The 26,334-nt window shown below is 42.2% G+C and overlaps 1 protein-coding gene across 1 annotated transcript in view; it reads right to left on the bottom strand.

Annotated features, from left to right (window-relative positions):
- The window catches only part of LOC124799179, a 36,641-nt gene extending 10,585 nt beyond the window's left edge, over nucleotides 1-26,056 (bottom strand). The window contains exons 1-2 of the mRNA XM_047262715.1: nucleotides 26,044-26,056; nucleotides 1,074-1,296 (exon numbers count right to left, since the gene is read on the bottom strand). Of these exons, the coding sequence (XP_047118671.1) occupies nucleotides 1,074-1,296; nucleotides 26,044-26,056 (236 nt within the window). The remainder of the gene's footprint in view (nucleotides 1-1,073; nucleotides 1,297-26,043) is intronic.
- Between the last annotated feature and the right edge of the window lie 278 nt (nucleotides 26,057-26,334).

Genomic DNA, 26,334 nt, shown 5'->3' with positions numbered 1-26,334 from the left:
TACAACACCTGAACGGCAGTCACGACCACATTAGACTTGCGATGGAAGTAGAGACAGGTGGTGCATTGCCCTTCCTAGACATCTTTGTTCGCCGAACAACCAATAGGCATCGGATATGTATCTCCACTCTCTCAGCCGTCACCATCCACCACAAAAATGTGGTGTTGAGAACAGCCTCGTCCACCGTGCTAAAGTCGTCTCAGATGCTGAAGATCTCCCACTAGCTCTAAGTCACCTCCGAAAAGTGTTCAGGGAAATTGGCTTCAGTCCCCACCAGGTTTCACCGGCTATTTCTGGTGGGAGAGGTAGGAGAAACACCACCTAAAAAGAGAGCAAGGAACTTGCGGTTTCAGTTTTCTGTGGCACAGTGTGGAGAAAGATTAGCCGGTTCCTGAAGAGACACAACATTTCACTAGTTTTCACTCTCCCAGCAAAAATACTACGTCTCATGAGGCCAGTGAAGGACGATCTGGGGTTTAGAACACCTGGAGTGTACAAGAAACCATTTCAGTGTGGTTGCTACTACACCGGCCAAACATTATTCCGGACAGAAGACGAGAAGTGCTTACGCCTACGCTATTCCGAAAAATCAGTGGTGGCAGAACACGATTTAGAAAATCGACATCTGCCATTATGAGGAGGAAGGGAATTTGGGAAAGCCTCAGAAAAGAAACTATAGAAATAGGAAACACCATGGAGAAGGACAGCGGTCTGCAGCTCGAAACTGGGACGGGGCCATCGCGATGTTAGAACTCGAACGGCGGATGTAGGACGAAAACATTACCATATCGGGGGAGTAAGAGAGCACCAGTGACGTCACAGCCAGCAGTGCGGCTATATAACGGCGAGCCTACGACGATGCGGCAGTGTTTTACCACTTGACAATGGCGTAGGAGAGCTTGGTCGAAGGCTCGCGGAATTTCAACCACCTGATGCTGCTGGAAGCCCGAGAAGATGTTATTGAATTTCAATATCTAATGGGCTATCGGGCAACACGGATCCCCTGCACCAATGAACAACCTATAAAATATTGCCCGTGTTGTTCGGGTTCTCAGACAGACGGTGCGACTCACCAGATCGGCTGTGTCCCAGCACGGAGGCGATCTGCGGGACGTCGTCGACCAGCTCCACGGACTCGCTGCTCCGCCGGTACACCTTGAAGATGGCGGCGACGCAGCGGAGGCGCATCACCGCCTCCGGGTACGTCAGCGACGCCACCGCCAGCTGCAGCGACGACCACGACGTCTTCCGGCCGCCCCCGGCGTCCGACACCACCGTCGGCGCAGAGTTCGGGATCTGCGGACCGACAACGACCAGTTCGTGATTCACTCTACTCAAACGTACCTGTCGCATAATCCAGTGGTGCTACGCCATTTGTTACCCCTCATCAGATTTAGAGAAGTCGGGGTTCTACGGCTTAACCTGTTCGTAACAAACATGGTAAGAAACACTTAAAATTGCTATAAAATTCCATTCAGAGTCCTTTCTCCAAAATGTTAGAAATAGTACAGTACTCACTAGTAGTCGCACATTTAAGCAGAAACAATTTACTTGGCACGACGTAGATTGGATTCGAGCAGGTGTGCCCGACTGAGAATGATGTATGTACATTCACATATAAAATATTAAGAGCTTTGAAGTATAAAATACGACCAGCCTGTGTTTTCTGCGAACGGCACAAGGCGATTGACTGTGTAGGGCATGTTACTATCTTAGACAAACTTAAGTGTCATCGAATTTCTACGTAACGTTACGTAGGGTTACGTGGCATGTAGCTTCAGCGTGAAATGTCCGTGGCGGTAGTTGGTCCCACTGCCGTGTAGCGGGAAGCCAGCGGAAGGAACGACCATTCCCAACAGCCAGTAGCTGGTCGATCACTGTTCTGGTGAGTGCTAGAAATGAGTGTTCTCATTCTAGCTCCCGCGAAGTGCGAACTGCGCGCTGTAATTCGCTACGTAAATGCTAAGGGCATGAACGCCGCTGCGATTCATCGCGAAATTGTTTCAGTTTATGGAGAGGACGTAATGTACGTAATGTCAAAGCAGCATATGACGAAATGGGTACGGGATTTCAATTCTGTAAGGACGGAAATTCACGATGACGACAGAAGACTGTTGTCACTATGGCTGGCTCTGTGCACTATAGGACTTAACATCTGAGGTCATCAGTCCCCTAGAACTTAAGACTACTTAAAGCTAAGCAACCTAAGGACATCACACACATCCACGACAGAGGCAGGATCCGAACCTGCGGCTGTAGCAGTCGAGCAGTTCCGGACTAAAGCTTCTAGAACCGCTCGGTCACAACGGACGGCGTTGTCACTTAGGATTTAGTGCAGAATACTGAAGAACGTCTCTCTGATCGCCGATCGACGGTTGACGTCCTGGATGCAGGTTTTCCAAACATTTTACGAACTGTTATTCATGAAATCGTAGCTTATTGACTAAATTATCGCAAACTTTGTACATGATAGGCGCCAAAGGTGCTTACTGAAGTACACAAAATAGACGAAGTCAGTGTCGCTCGCGAATTCCTTGACCGTTTTGAGACTGAATCCGAGACTTCTAGACTTTATTGTGGCAGGATATGGAACTTGGGATTTCCTCTTCAAAGAGAAAATGACAATAAAGGCAGTGGCGCCATACTCATTCTCCTTCAGCCAAAAAATTCAAAGCTCAGGAAACAGCGTGGAAAATCCTCGTGTCAGTGTTTTGGAATCGAAAAGGGGTTCTGCTCGTTGATGTTTTGGACAGAAGTGAAACAATAAATGCTGTAAGTTACTGAGAGAACATGAAGAAGCTTCGCAGTCATACAAAACAAATGTCGCGGGATGCTATAACGGGAAGCGTCTCCTTGATGACAACGCACGTTCGCACAGCTCTCATGCAACACAAGAGTTGTTGACTTCGTTTGGTTTTGATGTTTAAAGCCATCCATCTCATATCTACAATCTCGCACCTAGTCACTATCATCTGTTCACTAGACCGAAGAAACACCTTCGTGGCCAATGTCGATGACACAGGACCCAAAAAGCTTGTTCCATGAATGACAAAATTTATTGAGATAAATGGTGAATATGTGCAAAACTATTGCAACACTTCTACTACAATGAATGTAAAGATTATTAAAGTAAATTCGTTTTTTGTACTTCAAAAGCCAGCCGGGGTGGCCGAGCGGTTCTAGGCGCTACAGTCTTGAACCGCGCGACCGCTATGGTTGCAAGTTCGAATCCTGCCTCGGGCATGGTTGTGTGTGATGTCATTAGGTTAGTTAGGTTTAAGTAGTTCTACGTTATAGGGGACTGATGACCTCAGCATTTAAGTTCCATAGTGCTCAGAGCCATTTGAAACATTTGTACTTCAAAAATTTCTTTTAACCTTACTTTTCGGATTAGCCTCGCAGCTTTACAGACAACTGCGTTGAATTAAAGATATTGTGCTGAAGATCTCAAGCAGTGTTGGAAGGAAACAAAGTTATAGTGATTGGACAAGTAACAAAGGGAGTCCCCTCAATAATTGCTTTTGAATTAACACAGATTACTAATACATGTGAATTACCTTCCACTTAACTAATAATTTTGTGAATGTTGAAGTGGTTGATAAGAAAATCGGAGAGGAATTCCGCGTTATACAAGACACATTTCTAGTTTTGTTTTCATCCAGACGTGCTTCAATACTTTTGTGCTATCTTCAGTGCGTTTATTTGTTTATATTCTTTTTCACATGAACAATTGGATGTTAATGATAGTAGCCTAGCGTCTACTATGCAGTCTACAGCGTGTCATACTTTTTGCTACTCTAGTGTTTTTTCGTTTGTTTGGTCGTAGTAACATGCTCACTTCTTCTGCTTTTGTCATTACACTGAAACGAGTCTTATGGGGTGAAGTCATATGTGGCACACGAATATTGTAATGATACTAACGTAAACTAAATTGAAACTATTACATTACAAACCATATATGTCTCTGATGGGCTCTATAAAGTGAATCGCTGACTGTGCGCGACCGCGGAGTCAAAGATACTGCTTCTGGTCTGAGATTGTAGTGTTGGAGTAGGAGAGCACTTGGCTCACAGCAGTGGGTAGCTGCCTGTGACAGAAAGAGGATGGAGTAGGCAGTTGTGCTGTGCTCTGTAAAGCCACCAAGTATTAGGTTATAATGTAGGAATTATGAGTACATATATTATTGCAAATAGAAACGTGGAAACAGAAGTCTTCTCGGAGGCAAGGTAAAGAAGTTAAATTTTTATGACTTTCTTTTTGCCAGCACTTTAGTGTAAATGTGTTGGCTGACAACTGGTAACAGTGAGTTCTATGTTGAGTAACTCCAGAATGTACGTACACAGATTTGATGTATAGGCTAGTTAGATATATCGCTTTTGCAACGTTTCTATGATTTGCTGACTCAGTTACTTATACATGGTGTGATGATTTGCCATTATGCTTGTTTAATGAGTTTAGATAATACTTGCTGTATAAATGTCATTGCTTGTGACTGAATTAGTAAAAAGGGAGTAATTTCTTTGAGTAACGTAATTTCAGTTGTCAGTTGTTTTGAAAAGCCAAGGCTCATTTCGAATACAATTCCACTATTTAAAAAGTCAGTGTTAGTGATTCATCCAAATCACTACCGCCTCCATGCCCTACTCAGTGTTGTGGCCGAGTCAGCAAGTTCTTCTTCGCGCCTGTCTACTTCCGGTGCGTTCCCTCCACTCCGGGCCTGGCTGCTAACTTGCTGAAGCGCCCTGAGAACGAAGTTAGCTTGAGTGGATTAAGTCTGGCACGCGACAACGATAGCTACGAATCTGTTACTTCAGGACGATCACAGAGGAAAATTATTCAGTAACAACATTATGTTGAAGTTGTTGCTGCCGTCGCTTCGAATGTCGGGCGAAAATCGACACTGGCAGCTTATCTTTCCTGCTTGTCATGGTTAATATCTTATCTGTGTGTTTATGAATGTTATTTAAATGTTATTGTTAGTAATTACATTTGACCGATATATGGCGTATACGGCTCGCCTTCCTCTGTTATCAGGTGAATACCGTGTTTGACCATCCTAACTTACTATCTCAAGTGATGACCTTCAGTAATCATTACGTTATTGTGATAATTTAGAAAGTACCAAATCTGGGTAGTATTAGCGCCACGTAATCGCAGTTACCTTTTGTTCATATTCTGCATTAGCATTTTTAATGGTTTCATTGTATCGAGTTATTATAGTAAAACTATCCATATTTAACACGTTATTACACGGAAACTAATTACCATATGAGTACCCAACTTGGTAGCGTTAATGGCAAGGGCACGGGGAAAAGAAGTAATGCAGAATCAATTCAGTTGAAAGACTTTTAATATGCTTTACGGTACATCAAACCATTACCTAACGGTACCATTACCGCTACAATACGGCGCTCATCAGTGTCCAGAAGAGTCTGAATGCCCAGCACTGCGTTCTGAACAGCAGAACGTAGCATGTCCGTAGGTCCGCTGTCTACTTCTCTCGGTACGCTGCGCTTCATATCAACACAAGTGTGAATGTTCCCATGATAAACTCTGTCCTTAGGTTTAAGTAGTTCTACGTTATAGGGGACTGATGACCTCAGCAGTTAAGTTACATAGTGCTCAGAGCCATTTGAAACATTTGTACTTCAAAAATTTCTTTTAACCTTATTTTCGGATTAGCCTCGCAGCTTTACAGACAACTGCGTTGAATTAAAGATATTGTGCTGAAGATCTCAAGCAGTGTTGGAAGGAAACAAAGTTATAGTGATTGGACAAGTAACAAAGGGAGTCCCCTCAATAATTGCTTTTGAATTAACACAGATTACTAATACATGTGAATTACCTTCCGCTTAACTAATAATTTTGTGAATGTTGAAGTGGTTGATAAGAAAATCGGAGAGGAATTCCGCGTTATACAAGACACATTTCTAGTTTTGTTTTCATCCAGACGTGCTTCAATACTTTTGTGCTATCTTCAGTGCGTTTATTTGTTTATATTCTTTTTCACATGAACAATTGGATGTTAATGATAGTAGCCTAGCGTCTACTATGCAGTCTACAGCGTGTCATACTTTTTGCTACTCTAGTGTTTTTTCGTTTGTTTGGTCGTAGTAACATGCTCACTTCTTCTGCTTTTGTCGTTACACTGAAACGAGTCTTATGGGGTGAAGTCATATGTGGCACACGAATATTGTAATGATACTAACGTAAACTAAATTGAAACTATTACATTACAAACCATATATGTCTCTGATGGGCTCTATAAAGTGAATCGCTGACTGTGCGCGACCGCGGAGTCAAAGATACTGCTTCTGGTCTGAGATTGTAGTGTTGGAGTAGGAGAGCACTTGGCTCACAGCAGTGGGTAGCTGCCTGTGACAGAAAGAGTATGGAGTAGGCAGTTGTGCTGTGCTCTGTAAAGTCACCAAGTATTAGGTTATAATGTAGGAATTATGAGTACATATATTATTGCAAATAGAAACGTGGAAACAGAAGTCTTCTCGGAGGCAAGGTAAAGAAGTTAAATTTTTATGACTTTCTTTTTGCCAGCACTTTAGTGTAAATGTGTTGGCTGGCAACTGGTAACAGTGAGTTCTATGTTGAGTAACTCCAGAATGTACGTACACAGATTTGATGTATAGGCTAGTTAGATATATCGCTTTTGCAACGTTTCTATGATTTGCTGACTCAGTTACTTATACATGGTGTGATGATTTGCCATTATGCTTGTTTAATGAGTTTAGATAATACTTGCTGTATAAATGTCATTGCTTGTGACTCAATTAGTAAAAAGGGAGTAATTTCTTTGAGTAACGTAATTTCAGTTGTCAGTTGTTTTGAAAAGCCAAGGTTCATTTCGAATACAATTCCACTATTTAAAAAGTCAGTGTTAGTGATTCATCCAAATCACTACCGCCTCCATGCCCTGTTCATATGTTTTTAGACATGGAATTTTCTTAAATGTTTTCATTTATCAGCCAAAAGAGTTTCTCGTATATTTCAAAGTATTACGGCCAACATTGCACACCGCTGAGCCTGTAGCTAGTATATTCTGTTCTTCTTCATGAACAATTCGCGATCCACCGTTGGTGGAGGAAAGAAAATTGTATTTATTTGTTATGTGCACAGGGACCAAAGTTATGAGTTCGGAACGGTGGCAGAGGATTCAGTACCTAAGGGGCTGAATGTATTTTTCGGTGACTGTATTTCTTTACTGGCACTGGGAGTTGCACTTCCGAATCGCTTCCTGTAAAGATTTTGCTAACAGTGACACAGAGTAAGCACACCACCTACAGCTACAACACGCTGCACGATAACTCAAGTTTTGTATGCGTTTCCAGTTCAGGTATTCATTCATGGTGTTCCAAAGAAATCAAGAAATAACATTACACTAAAGAAATAGAGAAAGAACATTACAACACATGTATTTCCTACAATTTGTTCCCAAGCACAAAGTTTCCAGTTCAGGCATTCATTCAAGGTGTTCCAAAGGAATCAAGAAATAACATTACACTAAAGATATATAGAAAGAACATTATAACACATGTATTTCCTACAATTTGTTCCCAAGATTGCGTGGCACGAAATCGCAGGGAATAAATCATAGAAAACACTTTTGTAATGACAAAAGTAAAAGAAAGAACTGTGTTGCCTCGGCAAAAACAAAGAAATGAGCATCACTACATCAAAAAGTTTGACAGCCCCTAGACTGTGTAGCAGACCTAAAGTTAGTATCAAGAACATGCAACAACGTCATGTGAGAAAGAAAATAAACAAATAAACGCACTGAAGGCAGCACAGTAAGCGCTGAAACACGTCTGTATGAAAACAAAACTACAAATGTGTCTTCCGTAAGTCGGAATTCCTCTCCAGCTTCCCCTGAACATTAATCAAATATAATTGGTATCCTTCTCACACGGTACAGAAGTTGTAATAAAGTCCATTGGAGTAAAAGGAACGTAGGAAATTGTTAATTATATTTCAGTGTGTCTTTGTTAACTGGCGAGAACCCGTTTACATTTTCCGCGACCCCCACGGGCAGGCGGTGTAACGCCAACATAAGCGTATCGGCCTAAGCCGGCGTCTGAATCCTGTGCTGGAGTATTTTGTGCCAGTATCAGAGGTCATGGGCTGGGTGTGGAACACTGACGGATTACTCCATGTTGTGGCCGAGTCTGCAAGTTCTTCTCTGCGCCTGTCTACTTCCGGTGCGTTCCCTCCAGTCCGGGCCTGGTTGCTAACTTGCTGAAGCGCCCTGAGAACGAAGTTAGCTTGAGTGGATTAAGTCTGGCACACGACAACGATAGCTACGAATCTGTTACTTCAGGACGATCACAGAGGAAAATTATTCAGTAACAACATTATGTTTAAGTTGTTGCTGCCGTCGCTTCGAATGTCGGGCGAAAATCGACACTGGCAGGTTATCTTTCCTGCTTGTCATGGTTAATATCTTATCTGTGTGTTTATGAATGTTATTTAAATGTTATTGTTAGTAATTATATTTGACCGATATATGGCGTATACGGCTCGCCTTCCTCTGTTATCAGTTGAATACCGTGTTTGACCATCCTAACTTATTATCTCAAGTGATGACCTTCAATAATCATTACGTTATTATGATAATTTAGAAAGTACCAAATCTGGGTAGTATTAGCGCCACGTAATCGCAGTTACCTTTTCTTCATATTCTGCATTAGAATTTTTAATGATTTCATTGTACCGAGTTATTATAGTAAAACCATCCATATTTAACACGTTATTACACGGAAACTAATTACCATACCAGTACCCAACTTAGTAGTGTTAATGGCAAGGGGATGGGGAAAAGAAATAATGCAGAATCAATTCAGTTGAAACACTCTTAATATGCTTTGCGGTACATCATACCATTACATAACGGTACCATTACTGCTACAATACGGCGCTCATCATTGTCCAGAAGAGTCTGAATGCGCAGGATTGCATTCTGAACAGCAGAACGTGGCATGTCCGTAGGTCCGCTGTCTACTTCTCTTGGTACACTGAGCCTCATATCAACACAAGTGTGAATGTTCCCCTGGTAAACTCAGTCCATGAGGCAGCCCCAAAACCATAAATTGCAGGGAATGAGATCAGGTGATGGTACCGGCCAAGGATCTGGAAGCGGTCGGCAGATAATTCGATCATTTCAAAATGTGTTTCGGAGAAGCAAGTGAACTCCACGATCGATGTGCAGTGGGGTCCCATCTTACATGAAAACTGTCGAGTTCAATGCGTCTCTCTCCTGTAGGGCGGGTACGATACGCTGCCGAAGCATATCGCACTAACGCTGACCAGTCACACTGGACGTCTTTGGTTCAGAGATGGCTCTAAGCACTATGGGACTTAACATCTGAGGTCATCAGTCCCCTAGACTCATAACTACTTAAACCTAACTAACCTAAGGACATCACACACATCATTGCCTGAGGCAGGATTAGAACCTGCGACCGTAGCAGCTGCGCGGTTCCGGACTGAAGCGCCTAGAACCGGTCGTCCACAGCGGCCGGCGACGTCTTTGGTTCTTGAGCGCCGACCTGTTCAAGAAAGAATGGGCCAATGCGAACGTAGCCGTGAAGCCACACCATACGGTGACATGTTCACCATACAGAGGAACTTGATACGCAGTGACGGAAACTGAAGAACCCCCACACTCGTCAGTTCTGTGTGTTCACCTCACCCGTCAGAGAAAACTGAACTTCGTCTGTCCGTAGGATGGTCCAAGGCCAGCCCTCGTCATCTTAAATCCTTGCGTAAAAGTGGAGAGCGAAGTCAACACGTCGTTGCGTGTACTGTGCTGCAAGCGGCCCTACGGTATGGATCTTGTACGGGTACCAGTCGAGTATGCTTCGAAGCTCCTACCGTGCAGTGGACCACGGAATGTTCAACAGTCGTGACACAGCACGCGCTGCCTGACGATCGGGAATTGCGCGCAGTGTTGTCTGCTATAGCAACAGCGATTTCATCAACCACATGTGGTGCAACCTGTCGTCGGCCTCTTTCCGGAGAAACGTCCAGTATTGCAGTTGATTCGAACTTCTTCATCGTGCTCCGGAAGTATGCGGAGAAAGTGGACCCTTCTGTAATCCGTTCAGCCGGCGGTATTCTCGAAGGGCAGCTCCAGCATTACTGTTGTTTTGATAATACAGCTACACGAATAATGCCCTGCTCTTTTTGTCCAAGCTCATGCTCACACGTCAACAAGTGGACTGCGATTGGTCAGGTGTGTAAGAGTATGAATCACGATGAGTGGTCAGGGCACCTGGTGGCCATTGTTGGAACTGAACGGTGGCACTGTGACGCATGGAATTCATGCACCCCATACTCTGGAAATGAATGCTACCAAGTGTGGTACTCGTACGGTAATTAGTTTCCGTGTTATAACGTGTTAAATAGGGATATCTGGCATATTAAGCATTGGGTTGTTTAACGAAGTACAATTGGCAGCCCCCGTGTGTTTCTACAGCCCAATGTTTCTGATTGTCTAAAGTAGAGTCTTAACAATATCAATTCTCTTTTTAATTGTGTTTCTCTCTCTCCGATATATTTCTGAGTCGTTTGTTATCCTCACTATCATCATGTTGCCTGGTTTAATGCTAACATGAACGCCCGTGAATCTAATTATTTCAGCGAATTGTCTGTGTTAATAAAGTATCAATGTAATTATGTTCCCTTAATTGTGCTGAAGTAAGAGTTATTTTAATTATTCAAGTAGTCATTCCAAGGAATTTATTTCTTAGTAATTTCACAAATATCGTGTAGCAACTGAAATGAATAAAGGTTGTTCTGTTCATTTAGTAAATGTCGAGATACGGTAACGAAGAAAACGTTGTTTTAACTCTGTAAGGACGGTTTTTTGAGAAGGTCATGATAATTTTGGTTAGGAAAATTTTTTGTGCAAATATCCTTGTTAAGAATTGTGCTTATTCATGTTCTGGCACCTTAGCACTCCAAGCTATCTGCCTGCTCCCCATATAAGATACAATACTACTTACACTGTTCATTCCATTGAACTGGTCCTGAAATTCTTCTTCACTTTCACTGGGAATAGCAACGATACCAGAGAATCTTACGGATATCCTTTAGGAATAAACAATATGCACTGAGAGTAAACTGAAGAAACATGATAGTGATGATTGTTTTACTGTTGTTTATTAATAACCAGATTTTGCATTACTGTTAGTTCCTTGCCATTTGCTCTTCTTTGTAGAACATAATTTTTAATATCGTAAGAAATAAATTAATTCAGATTCTCATCTGCAAAGCTGAAATCTCTCTTTTTTCACTTACTAACCCCTTTCACGCTCTGACAGTATGGTACCACAGCCCCCCCCCTCATTGACCTACGTATTATTTCCCACACAGATTTCAGGAAATTCTATAAATTCCACTCTGATCTAGAGGTGAAATCTCGTCTTAACTGTTGAACCTGTGAGCAACAAGTGTTCTCAGTCTAAAAAGCTGGATTACTTTTTCTCGATTTTAGGTTGCTGATAAGTAACTAAGAAGTCTATCTGCATGTAATAGGTGGGGTCCATTTTTTACTAATGTTATTTAGTGCTTTCTCAGGAGGAAAGTACTTCTATATCAGCCTTAGTGACGGAACACAGTTTCATAATTCATCCTTACCAAAGTAGCACAATACAGGTAATATTTCTCTCCCAATTGCGTAATACTCTTGTTATAACTGTTTCAAACCCACATTCTATAGACTCATTTCTCTTCTCGCTCCCTCGCCACCCCTTTCTCTGCCTGTTCAGCAAGTTCACCAGTTTATGTATATAACATAGCAGTCTGTGCCATTACTCACTTGTACAAAATGTTTGGCTTACAGATTCCTACATTTTAATCTTTGTGTGTAAAGTAGTGTAAACCTCATTTGGGCAAAGCTGCTTTGTGAACTTTGTTATGCTTGTGTTTTGTATCGATTTGTAGTAGTTAAATGCCACACATCTTTGAAAAATTATTTTTGTACAGCTGTGTACTCTCGCTCATGCCGTGTAGTCTACCTGTCAAGTATTAGTAGCTATGACAACAGCCTGAAAAGCCGAAATACGGATCATAGCGAGCTGTTCAGTAAATATTATTGTGAAACAGCAATACTGTGTATCTAAGTTTTTAATATCTACTTCTAAATCTCTATACGTACCCCGCAAGCCACACTTTGGTGTGTGGCGGTGGGCACCTTGTACCACAATTAGCCACTTCTTTCCCGTTCCACCCGCAAACAGAGTGAGTGAAAGCAACTGTCCGTAATCCTCCGTACGAACCCCAGTTTTTCTTATCTTACATTTGTGCTCTGTACCATAAATATATGTAGGCGGGAGTAGAATCGTTCCGAAGATCTTAAAAGGCTGGTTCTCCATATTTTTTCAGTACTGTTCCGCGAAAAGAACATCATGCCTGCAGGGATTCCCGCTTGAGTTCACGAAGCGTCTCCGAAATACATGCTTGCTGCTTCGATATCTTTCTTTATTCCGACCTGGTAGGGATCATAAACACTCGAGCAGTACTCAAGAATGGTGCGCACCGGTGTTCTGTGCGCGCGCTCTTTTACAGATGATCAACACTTTCCTAAAATTCTTCCTACGAACGGAATTGACAGTTAGCAACACACTACTAATGCTCGAATGTTACGAGATTATTTTTCCTACTCATCTGCTTAAACATATATTTTTCTACATTTAGAGCATCACAATAACTAGAAATTTGGTCTAAGGCATCTTGTACCCTCTTATAGTTACTCAACAACGACACCTTCCCGTTCACCTCAATGTGATCATCAAACAGCCACAGATTGCTGCCTGCACTGTCCGCCAAATCGTTCACGTGTTTAGAGAATAGTAGCGTGCGCATCACACTTTCCCGTGGCGGTCTTGGCGATACCCTTGTGTGTGATCAACAATCGCCGTAGGGGACAACGTACTGGGTTCTGTTACTTGAGAAGTCTCCCATCCACTCACATATCTTGGAAGCTATTCCATATGCTCGCACGCTTGTTAAAAGTCTGCAGTAGGGCATTGTGTCTAACGCTTTATGGAAATCTAGGAATATAGAATCTGCATGTTGCCCTTCATCCATGGTTCACAGGATATCATGTGAGGAAAGGAAATGTTAGTTCCGCATGAGCGATGGTTTCTAAATCCATGCTGATTTGTGAACAGAAAATCTTCCATCTCAAAGAAATCGGTTATACCCGAACTGAGAACATGTTCAAAAATTCTATAAGGCACAAATGTTAATGGTATTTGTCTGTAACTTTGCGGATCCTTTCTTCTATCCTTCTTAGCTACAGAAGTCACCTGCGCATTTTCCAGTGGCTGGAGACTGCGCTGGGAGAGAGATTCGCGATGAGTGCTAGATAAGTAAGGGAACCAAGCATTAAGAGTACCATCTGTAACACCGAAATAGCATTCAGTCAGGACCTGATGACTTACTGTTTTAAATTCTTTCACAAACATTCCTGTTAGAGGAACATCCGAAACTGAGTACTATACCAGAGGTTGAAAATACCGAAATAGTTATAAAGCTCTTCCGTTATACAGACCGGTTTCGGGCTCTCATAAGCCCGTCTTCAGGTGTCTAATTTGGTCGAACAGGAGTCTGTTCTGCGCTCGTAGGTAGCACACCTCGCCTTGTACATGCCCACCGAGGCGCTCGTGAGTCACAACACCAAGTTACGACACGTGCAGATGGGCTTATGAGAACCTGATACCGGCCATGTCATAATAAAAGAACTTTACAACTGTAGCGGTATTTTAAACCTTTGGTAAACTCTTTCAGTTGCTTCTCTGCGCTTGTCCTCCATATGGAAGTTCATACGACAGTCAAATGACGGAATGTTTGTACGATCCCCTACATGCGCACGTGACGGCATACTTTTTTTAACTCTTTCTGCTGCTTCTCTGCGCTAGGCTTGCCTATTACCTTGCCCTCCATATGGGAGTTAGCACGACGGTTAAACGATGGTAAGTTTTTACGATTCTCCTGAGTGAATGCGTTTTTAATTGAGAGATTCACAACTTTACTTTCGCTGTCTTCTAACACCAAACAAGACTCCTCAGTGAGTGACTGGGCAGAAGCTTTAGACCTGCTTAGCGACTTTACATAGGAGCAGAACTTTCTGAGGATTTGGTAAGACGTTTTCCTAAGGTTGTTGTTGTAGCATGCTTTGGCCGTCTATCTTTTTACAGACGCACGAATTTATACTAAATTTTGCGTACCTGCGCGTTCTGTTTTCAGCCGAGAGTACAAAAACCTGCTCTTCCTCAGCAACTTCCGAATTTTGTTAATAAAACACGATGGTTTATTTTCCGTTCTTGATCCACTAACGCGGCACATACTTCTCCAGGACGTAACTTATAATCCCTTTTAAACTAAGTCCGTCATTTCTTTATATCCATTGAACTGGAATTAAATCATGTCCATTCACTTTTTCTCCACTCATTTTTTGTTTGGGTTTTAGCAACTGCTCTTTCCAGGAAAAATTATCTCCTAGCCTTCTTGAAGCATTCATATTCCTCCAAGTACCTACGGAAGACTCCATAAATATTTAACAGGGGGATTCCCAGCTGACACAATGAGGAAGGGAATCCGTCTAAAATACCTGTTACCTGAAGAGAGAGGTTGACTGAACACCTTATAGGACACATGGGAATATATTCTATTTTGTTATGCGGAGCTACAGGGTGTTAACCAAAAATAGTAGATGGGTACAGAGATTGGAATATGCAGCAAATTGGATTATAAAACAAATAATTAAGGTTGATGGACGTTCAGTTCTGAGATGAGACTGGCCTCATAAGACGTCAGGAGACCGCACAAAGTTAGTAGTAAGAAAATGAAATACAGGAGTATCTAATGGTAATACAATTGTCTTGGTAGCTTATATACTTTTCAATTATCATCTCAAGACAAATTTCGGGATAACACTACCATCAGGTTTGTGATATGAAGCATAGAGTATCAGACAAGAAATTAAAAGGCACAGAGTGGAGCAACTCAGTGAAGATGAAAAATGTATCTGCCCACATTAAAGTGCCTGTGTCAGTACAGGCAATTAAGGGGTTAAAAACAGTGTTGGAGGCTATAGCGTACGTTTCACGGACTTCCGCATACATGTTTTTCAACTTTAGTTTTGTTTTGATCTATGCCTTTTAATATACTGTCTTTTATTACGTATTTCGTATGACAGATCTGATGATGTGGTATACCTAAGGGCGTCACAAAGTGACCAATTACACTTATATTGGCGACCAAGATCAGTATACTAACGTTTAGTGTTAAAGATGGCCCTAGCTCTCCTGAGGGACTTCTTGTTCAACGTTATGTAGGATGACTTCCTCCTTTATGTGGCCACATCGTCCGTAGTTGCTTTACAATTCTTCAGGGTATTTTTGTTTTGTCGCTGGAACTACAAAAATGTGTGTTCTATTTTTTTTCAAAAGACGCGTTTCGCTTTATTGAGATAAAGATTCATCAGTGGTCTTAAATTAAGTTATTTAGATTTTCATTTGTTTTAGGATCGAAAAACAGCTTGTTAACCATATAATGGTTTGTATTTACGGGGATTTTAGCTTGATTCTTGCTTACATCGGGAAATGTCGTCTGCTAGCACATCGTTGATGTTTTTCTTCTTTAGACACTAATAGTTGTCCAATTTTTAGTTGTTCTGCAGCACTATCCTTTTCATATGGTTTTCACAGCACACTTGCTTGCACAGCGCTGTGTTCGTTCGTTTTTATACTTCTAGAATACTTCTACTATGTGTTGTGCTTTTTGTTTTGCAGTATTGCCAACATAACCTTGGTACTACTTTGTCTGTAATATTTTTTTTGGATAATTACATTTGTGTCACAATTCCATTTAATTTTGTTAGTGTGTATTTATATATTGTGGAAGAGAAGGGAATGAATAGTGATGGAGGTTTTTTTTTGGGTGGGGAAGGAGAAATCGTGAAAGGTGGACATAGGTGTATAGTAGTATGATGGAGTGTGAGTTTGTAGAAGAAATAATAACTCTGAGGTTCGCCGATGACATTGTAATTCTGTCAGAGACAGCAAACGACTTGGAAGAGCAGTTGAACGGAATGGACAGTGTCTTGAAAGGAGGATATAAGGTGAACATCAAGAAAAGCAAAACGAGGATAATGGAATGCAGTCGAATTAAGTGTGGTGATGCTGAGGGAATTAGATTAGGAAATGAGACACTTAAAGTAGTAAAGAAGTTTTGCTATTTGGGGAGCAAAATAACTGATGATGGCCGAAGTAGGGAGGATATAAAATGTAGACTGGCAATGGCAAGGAAAGCGTTTCTGAAGAAGAGAAACTTGTTAAGATCGAGTATAGGTTTAAGTGTCAGGAAGTCGTTTCTGAAAGTATTTGTATGGAGTGTAGCCATGTATGGAAGTGAAACATGGACGATAAATAGTTTGGACAAGAAGAGAATAGAAGCTTTCGAAATGTGTTGCTACAGTAGAATGCTGAAGATTAGATGGGTAGATCACATAACTAATGAGGAAGAATTGAATAGGATTGGGGAGAAGAGAAGTTTATGGCACAACTTGACCAGAAGAGGGGATCGGTTGGTAGGACATGTTCTGAGGCATCAAAGGATCACCAGTTTAGTATTTGAGGGCAGCGTGGAGGGTAAAAATCGCAGAGGGAGACCAAGAGATGAATACACTAAGCCGATTCGGAAGGATGTAGGTTGCAGTAGGTACTGGAAGATGAAGAAGTTTGCACAGGATAGAGTAGCGTGGAGAGCTGCATCAAAAATGGTTCAAATGGCTCTGAGCACTATGGGACTCAACTGCTGTGGTCATAAGTCCCCTAGAACTTAGAACTACTTAAACCTAACTAACCTAAGGACAGCACACAACACCCAGCCATCACGAGGCAGAGAAAATCCCTGACCCCGCCGGGAATCGAACCCGGGAACCCGGGCGTGGGAAGCGAGAACGCTACCGCACGACCACGAGATGCGGGCGGAGTGCTGCATCAAACCAGCCTCAGGACTGAAGACCACAACAACAACAACTTAAGTGTATAGTAGTGTGATGGAGTGTGAGTTGGAGGAGAAGGTGAGTAGCAAGCAGTGAAGTGAAACTGAGAGGGAGAGGTTGAGTGGGAGAGTATGAGGGGTTTAAGGATAGAAAAGGCTCTTTTCTTCTTCGTGTAATTGCATCAGTTACTTTACATAGAGTCTGGATTCCGATAATCATTTGGTCACTGAGCAATGTTTATTTTGTGTTAATGCTCTCCACATGTGGAAATTTTCTCGGAAAGGAAGAAGGTATCTGTCTTGATTAATTCTTATGATATTAGTAAGGTAGTATAAGTAAGAATTCAGGTCAGATGAGATCTAAGAAAGAGTATTGAAATGGAGCACGAACTACCATAATTAGATAACGGAACACTATAAACGTGGAAGGAGTGACATATAAAAGTTGGATCAATAACACTTTGTACGTAAAAAGAGATGAAGGAGTCTGAAACTCAGAAAAAATAAGTTTCTTATCGAACATCAGTCGTAAAGTTTTCGACATTTATTTCGCATCTCATAGTGTGTCTCCGCGTGCGCGAGTGTGAGGACGCGAGGGAGACGTGTGCCGTACCACGCCTTCTCTTAGGTCCGTTTATATTGAAGCTGGCGAGTTTGAGAGCGCCCGGAATCTGGCAAAGGCGAGACGCGCAGATTTGCCAGCCCTGGAAATGATATTTTTCCGGGGGCGGACAGATAGTGGCGACCCGCGCGCGAAGCAAGGCAAGGCCGGGTGAGGCGGGGCGATGCCCACACCCCATAAAGGCTCCCATAGACGCTCCAAGGCCGCCGTCGCTCCGCCGGGCGCTGCCAAAAGCGCCACGTATCCGCGCAGCGTCCGGCCATTAAAAGAAACATAAAACACGTTTTACTGGGTCGATGGAAATCTGGGGTACTTTTGCCGTTTTTAACGTCCGCTGAAAGTGCGCTTTTCTCGTGCGGGACCAGCAGCTGCACGGCGCTATTCGGGTGGAAGCATTATTACATTACTCGCCAGGCCCTGGTAAACATCAAAGCTGTTTTGAAACGTATTCTACGTTCTAGAATTCTTCCTTTTCTTCGCGCGTGCTATTGTGTACCTACTACCAACGATTTTTAGTCACACGTACAGTTTAATAGGTCACAGCTGCAAAGTAGTAACAGAAAACCTTTACAGATGAAAGGAAAAACCGTTAGAAGCCGACCTCGGGAAAGACCAGTTTCGATTCCAGAGAAATGTAAGAATACGCGAGGCATTACGACTTCTCATAGAAGATAGGTTAAGGAATACCTACGTCTATACCAGAGAAGGGTTTTGACAATGAGCGAAAGGCTATTTACAATATGTACAGAAGTCAGATGGCAGTTATAAGAGTCGAGGTGTGCGAAAGGCAAAGCAGTGGTTGCGAATGGAATGAGACAGGCTTGTAGACTATCCCCGATGTTATTCAATCTGTATACTGAGCAAGAAGTAAAGAAATCAAAACGTATTGCAGGAGGAATTAAAGTACAGGGAGTAGAAATAAAAACCTTTAGGTTTGCCGATGACATTGTAATTCTCTCAGAGACAGCGAAGGACTTGGAAGAGCAGTTCAGCAGAATGGACTGTATCTTGAAAGGAGGATATAAGATGAACATCAAGAAAAAGAAAATGAGGATAATGGAGCGTAGTCGAATTAAATCAGGTAATAATGAGGGAATTAAATTAGGATATGAGTTTTACTATTTGGGAAGCAAAATAGCGTATGATGGACGAAGTAGGGAAGATGTGAAATGTAGACTGCCAATGGCAGGAAACGCCTTTCTGAAGAAGAAAGATTTGTTAACATCGAGTGTAGACTAAGTGTTGAGAAGTCATTTCTGAAAGTGGTTGTGTGGAGTGAAGAGATGTATGGAAGTTAAGTATGGACGATAAACAGTGTAGACAAGAAGAGAACAGAAGATTTCGAAATGTGTTGCTGCAGAAGAATGCTGAAGATTAGATGGCTAGATCACGTAACTACTGAGGAGGTAAATAGAATTGGGGAGAAGACAACATACACTGAATCTCCAAAAATGTGTTCATAACTTTAATTTGTAATACAATTTTACTTGAGGAGCGAAATGTTTCTTCCTTTCCCATATCGTTCAGTAGGACCAGCAGCTGTACAAGATTAAACCATCTTAATTAAGAAATCTGTAGACAAAATACTACAATTACCACAAACATAAATTATGATAAAGGTAAATGGAATGGTATTTCAGCAGTCGCCTGCTTATGAATGCTGCCAGCAATCATCTGATCATGATATTGATTTAAATGTAACAACGTTCAAATGGTTCAAATGGCTCTGAGGACTATGGGACTTAACTTCTGAAGTCATCAGTCTCCTAGAACTTAGAACTACTTAAACCTAACTAACCTAAGGACATCACACACATCCATGCCCGAGGCAGGATTCGAACCTGCGACCGTAGCGGTCGTGCGGTTTCAGACTGTAGCGCCTAGAACCATTCGGTCACCCCGGCCGCCTCTGTATGATCTGCATCATCCATTTTAACCCCCGAAGCACCAGTCCAATAATGTTACCTAATTTCGCGGTGACTTTAATGACAAAATGAGTGTTGAGTGATTAGTTTCATTAAATTCGAATATTCTTGTCATTCCTGACATAATCGCTGTGGCAATTCATGAAGATTGGTGGCTGGTGATTCGTATGAAGTTAACATACTCCCACTCCATTTTACGCATGCCCTACAGGTGAAAAGTCACAGGACCCAGTAGGCATTTCCAGTATCCGCGTATTCGTCTAAGAATCCGCGGTGAGAACTCCATTTCGAGTTCTTACATTATCGTGATGGAATGTTCCATCTCTACCCTGGTCATGAACGGCGTGGCGAAAAGGTTTAGCATTCTTTCTACCTGCTGGCGAACATCCAGCTTCCCTTCAAGAATTAAGAACTCAGTCATGTTATCATGACAAAGAGTTGTGATATCCACGACTATATTTTATTCAGAACAATATTCACGAAAGCATTGTGTGTGGAATTTGAGAGAACATTCTCGTGATATTAATGAAAAAGGACTTCATCGATACTTAAATAATAATAAATAAATAATTATTGTCAGTGACATAATTTAATTTTCTGTGAAAATCATATCTCAGACAATCTTCATGGAAAAAGATAATGGAAATATTCATCTTTTGTGATCTGTGATTCTTCTAGAATAATTCTTCTTGTTGAACTGTTGGAATGTTCGGATGTGATTGATATCTCGTAACACAGAGGTCTGAAAAAACTGTATTATGTTGTTAATTAATATTTGATAAATGGAGTCTCTGTGTCAATGAAATGACTTTTCTTCGTTTAAGGTTTCATTTTATTGTAATTCTCGTCCTACATAAATGTTAAGCTTTCTGCTCAGCTACAAAAGATGCGCAGCCATTAACGCTATCGTTCTTCGGCGCGGTTGATTGGTAAATGCTGAATAATAAGCGATTAACATTGAGAAACATTTTCAAACGTTAATGCGTATAGTGAAATTAGAAAATGATGTAATATATATTATGTGTGAATAACAAAACATTGCCTTATGTTAGCGGCTATCTTATTGAAAAAGTGCAACGTCTGTTTTAAATTGATTTTCTACACGGACATAAAAGTTGTTGGTCATAACTGCGATAATAATTGTGTACTGCTGGCCCAGAGCCCACTTTGAGGAAATAAATTTGTCTTAGATTGTGAAGAATCTTTAAATATAGTGAAAATGGCATCTTACGTGATTTAAATTCTTTTCAGCTGATATATTAAGCCTGGTTATTTCGTACCAGCGTTTATGAAATATTTTGACAGGAAAAATACATTAGTGTTGTGCACGCTTAGTACTGTGTGAGGAAACTGTTCATTTTGCTTAAAGAAAAGTGTTGCTACCTCGAATAACAGTAGCGTTAAATTAGCCGGGAAAAGCAGTGTTTCAATAAAACCTCATATTAGCGCACACTCCGCTGCAGAGTGAAAAATCTCATTCTGGAAACATCATGCAGACTGTGGCTAACCCATGTCTCCGTAATGTCCTTTCTTTCAGGAGTGCTAGTTCTGCAAGATTCGCAGGAAAGCTTCTGTAAAGTTTGGAAGGTATGAGACGAGGTACTGGCAGAAGTAAAGCTGTGAGGTGGGGGCGTGAGTCGTGTTTGGGTAGCTCAATTGGTACAGCACTTGCCCGCGAAAAGCAAAGGTCCCGAGTTCGAGTCTCGGTCCGGCACACAGGTTTAATCGGCCAGGAAGTTTCATATCATCGCACACTCCGCTGCAGACTGAAAATCTCATTCTGGAAACCTCATCTTACTTTGATAATAAGTAACTAGTTTTTTTGTAATCTTACTGAAACTGTACAGCGCGCAATGAAACCACAATACACGCACGCCACAGAGCTCCCGACACTATAATGCTAGGAATTGCAGAGCACAGGTCTCCCAAACCGCTGGCTTTTTCTGACCTTTTACCAGATCATCTACGGACTTGTTGACGTCAATCTGATCGCCAGTAAAGAAGCTAGGCTCTTCGCTGATCGCTACATAGAACCACTCATTGACTCAGTTGTCTCTGGCTCCACATCATGCTTTCCTCAGTTGTACGTGTTAAACGAAGGATGGTAACTGAAGATCTCAACAAAACCTCGACTGATCTCCTACCGTCGGTTTGTGCCCGCAACGAAAGTTGCTTTAAACAGCATATTGATCATAACCAGTCGGATAATTCCGCGACCGTGTGGAACGGTGAGTGCGTGCGCCCACCTAGCTACATTGCTGTCCTGAGACCATCTCTTCACAACTCGTTCATTCACTGCTTCTAAATGTCGCTGCGACCTGCAACCTACGACCGTGGTCTCGTGGGAGTCATTCGACCTATCCCGCACTTGGAAGATGAAGATAAGCTCCACAATTACATTCTTCAGGCATACAGCGTTGCGACATCTATCTGGCTATTTCCAGTAATGTTAGATATATATATATAATACCAATTACGTATTCTCAAAATTCTTTATCTCTGGGGCCAGATAATTTCAGTACCAAAAACGCTGAAACTGAGTTCACATGGGAATGAAATTTTAAGTACGACAACCTATGGACGTGGATGTAAAAGACTATCATTTTGATAGCGTTCAGATGATGTTTGTGGGGTGTATAATTTTTGATTTCCACTAGTGTACGCTATATCACCAAAAGTACACTCTAAGATAAAAGTGAAAGACGACCCATCACGAAAGATTTATCCGAATGGGGCGGATATCGGTAGATGTGATGTACATGAAGAGACAAACGAATGATTACAACTTCAGAAAAATTTGATGGTTTATTCAAAAGAATGAGCTTCATAAATGATGCTAGTCAATAACGCATTCCTCCATCTTTGGTCCTTATGTAAGCAGTTATTCTTCTTGGAATTGGTTGATAGTGTTCTTGGCTGCCCTCCTGGGACATATGGTGACAAGTTCTGTCCAACTGGCGTTATATCGCCAAAAGACCTAGCTGGTTGGAGTGCCCTGCCCATAATTCTCTCAACGTCCCCAATTGGGGAGAGATCCGGCGACCTTACTCGCAAAGGTCGGGTTAGACAAGCACGAAGGCAAGCAGTAGAAACTCTCACCGTATGAGGGCTGGCCTTATGTTGCTGAAATTTAAGCCGAGTATGGCGTACCATGAATGGCAACAGAAAGGGAACTGAAAATCGTCGACATGCCGTTGTGCTGTAAGGTTACTGCAAATGAAAACCGCAGGGGTCCTCCTCTGCAAAGGAATGGCTTCCCAGATCACCACTCCCAGATGACGGGTAGAGTGGCGGGCGACAATGGGTTGGTATCCTATCGTTGACGTGGGCGTCTCCAGACACGTCTTCAGCTTGGAATTTCATTGACTCGAGTAGAATTGTCTTCAGTGATGAGTCCCACTTCAAATTAAGAACCGACGATTAGTGAAGATAGATCTGGAGACGGCCGAGACAGCCGTGCGATACCAAAAATGGTTCAAATGGCTCTGAGCATTATTGGACTTAACATCTGAGGTCATCAGTCCCCTAGAACTTAGAACTACTCTAACCTAACTAACCTAAGGACATCACACACATCCATGTCCGAGGCAGGATTCGAACCTGCGACCGTAGCGGTCGCGCGGTTCCAGACTGTAGCGCCTAGAACCGCTCGGCCACACCGGCCGGCCGTGGGATACCATACTGACTGTTGTTTTCCATACGTCCCGACAGCCAGAGTGGTAGTCAAGGGCGCCATTTCGTTTCATATCAGGAGTGCTTTCGGTGTCATACACAACAACAGTCTCATAGCACAGCGGTACGTCGACGGTATTCTACACCCCATTTTGTTGCCCTTCGTAACAAGCAATCCGAGCTTACATTTCAGGACGATAAGGATCGCTAGCATAAGTCGAGAGTTTCTATGGCCTATCTTCGTGCTTGCCAAATCTTACTCGTACATTCGCCAGCAAGACTGCGGCTGCCCAACTGAGACCGTTTGGAGTTCCGGCGGTTTGACGATCTAATGTGCCAGCATTTTGTACGATTCAAAATGTACCTCTGGAGCACAACCCCATATGAAAGAGAATCGTCAATCTTGGGAAAATTAGAAAACAACAGAATCGAAGAGTTTTATTTTTAATATATATCGTTCCTTTTTGCATCGCACTGCCACACTTATTTTTATGATACCAGTAATTTCGATAAACATATATAATCCTCAGGTCTGTGTAGATTAGTTAGCAACCATTAGCATCCATACAGCACTACAGATTAAGATCATGTGTAGTTACATAACGTCTGAGGTTCTGGTTTGAATCACAGACGCTATTCCAAACCAAAGAGCTGTGATGTGTTTATGTTATGGTGATACAAGCTCGATCCGTGCTTTCACACTCCGTGGGAAGTTATCTTTCACCAGTTCAGACAGCTATCTAAAATAACCGGTTATGGTTCCTGGAAAGCAGGCGGCTGGTTGTATGCGGCAAAATTTGCAGCTATTTCTAAACAGCCGCCTGTTGGTGTTTCAGCATAACTCCGACGAAATCTCGCAGCGTACTATATCCACACAATGGCCTTAGTGACTGTCTTGCCAGCTACTTTCCCCGGCTTCCAATGCCAACTAGTCAGTTCTCTGTTGTTGTCCGTCTGGACTTGGCAGGTACATCGGTCCTAAGTCCGAAGCCGTGGTTTCTCCCGGGCACATAGGCGAGCGCGTCACATCTGCTGCTAAAACCTAAGAGGACTGCCGCACAGCTAGTACAAAAACCCCTCTTCGACTTAGAAATTCTCGAATACGTTGCAGTCCACCAGTCATCTTCGGGTGTATCACAAGATGCAGCAGATCGTCCTGTCTACGCGTATAACACGCAAAACCATTTCCATGCAGTACTTCATAGACATACCAAATAGCCTACTAAGCCAAACAGTCAGATATTAACTGAAAAACAGTGAGACATCAAGAAGTGCTACTACACGATCGTGGCCTGCAGGCAGGTTAGGTTAGGTTAGGGTTGTTTAACGTCCCGTCGACAACGAGGTCATTAGGGACGGAGCGCAAGCTCGGGTTAGGGAAGGATGGGGAAGGAAATCGGCCGTGCCCTTTCATAGGAACCATCCCGGCATTTTCCTGAAACGATTTAGGGAAATCACGGAAAACCTAAATCAGGATGGCTGGAGACGGGATTGAACCGTCGTCCTTCCGAATGCGAGTCCAGTGTGCTAACCACTGCGCCACCTCGCTCGGTCCTGCAGGCAGAGTGAAGATACATCACTGCAGCCTGCATTGCTAAACAGCCGTTCCGGTCCATTCTTCACGGTCACATTTAAAGGTTGCCACAGAGAACAAAAATATTGTTTTCGATAGACCGCACAATAATTGACAGCATTTAAATATTTAAAATGCTGTCATAACCTACTCACAAAGAAGTACTACATTACCTCTTTATGAGATTATATTAATCCAGTATCTGAGAATGAAAGCAAATAGCGATTTCTGGCAATACTTTACACACAAGTTTAAAGCTTTGCGAAGCTTTTTCTCGTTGACACTTGCGACAATATTATGAAAGGAAAAACATTTATCGCTTACTACATTTTCGCACTTTATGCAGTAATAGTGTCGCATCAGTTGACATTGTACTTTACTACATAGTCAATTTACAGAAATTTTGCAGACCTATACATGTATACCACTGAATCTAGCTGCAAATTGATACAATTGTCGACAAATAGTTCAGGAGAAGTGACGTCATAAAAAAAGAGATTATTTATTTATTTATATGGCCGAAAACACTAAAACACAATACGACTATCATCTAAAACTGTAATCTAATACAAAGTATTTTAGAAGCAGGTGCTGACAATAGACTAAACTTTGTCACTTAGACAAAAGTGTAAGGCTTTGTATAGGTGCTAACGGTTGCAGCGACACTCAAACTCCCGAACTGGACGTATCTACACTCTAAGTTTTCAAATTTGTTTATGTAAGTTTCAAAGTAAAGGTAGAGTAATCTTGTTGATGGATGCTTCGGTTACTTCGTAGTAAAACAATTCCATATTCAAGGCTGAATAAGAAGTACACTGTCTTTATTATACTAACAAGTAAATTTTTTCTCTTAGCAAAAAAAAAAAAAAAAAAAAAAAAAAAAAAAAAAAAAAAAAACAATGCAGTTCCTATTCAACCTTAAATTTAAAAGATAATGTCTCCCAGCCCGATCTGTACCATAGTCTGTTGTGAGAACCAAACAGAACTCCTTTAAGCCTCAGGCAGAGCTGACAGCATCACTTTAAGGACTATAATCTCTGCCGCGATGAGTGTCTGCGCGGTCTAGGGCGTTTTCCCTTGGTTCGCGCAGCTACCCCCGTCCTAGGTTCGAGTCCGTCCTTGGGCATGGGTGTGTGTGTTGTCCTTAGTGTAAGTTAGTTGAAATTAAATGAATTATGTGTAAGCCCAGGTACCTATGACCTCAGCAGTTTGGTCCCATACGAACTTACCACTATCTACCATCACTATCATTTCCTTAACATCCTCTCTCTCTTATTCCTCATCTGCCTGTCATGTATATAATGCGGATTAATTTTTTTTAAATGTGAGACAGTGAAGGTTAGGAATGTTTGGTATTTCTTCAACAACTTTGCAAGGTTTGAAACAGCGAAACACTCCCGAAAAGCCGTGTTGTATCACCTATTTGGCTAGGGAATCCTTCGTCCGCAACTCGTGGTCGTGCGGTAGCGTTCTCGCTTCCCGCCCCCGGGTTCCCGGGTTCGATTCCCAGCGGGTCATGG

The sequence above is a fragment of the Schistocerca piceifrons genome, chromosome 5, assembly GCF_021461385.2.
Source record: "Schistocerca piceifrons isolate TAMUIC-IGC-003096 chromosome 5, iqSchPice1.1, whole genome shotgun sequence".
Classification (NCBI taxonomy): Eukaryota; Metazoa; Arthropoda; class Insecta; order Orthoptera; family Acrididae; genus Schistocerca; species Schistocerca piceifrons.
Note: the sequence above shows the minus strand (reverse complement) of the source record. Positions and strands in the feature narration are given on the sequence as shown.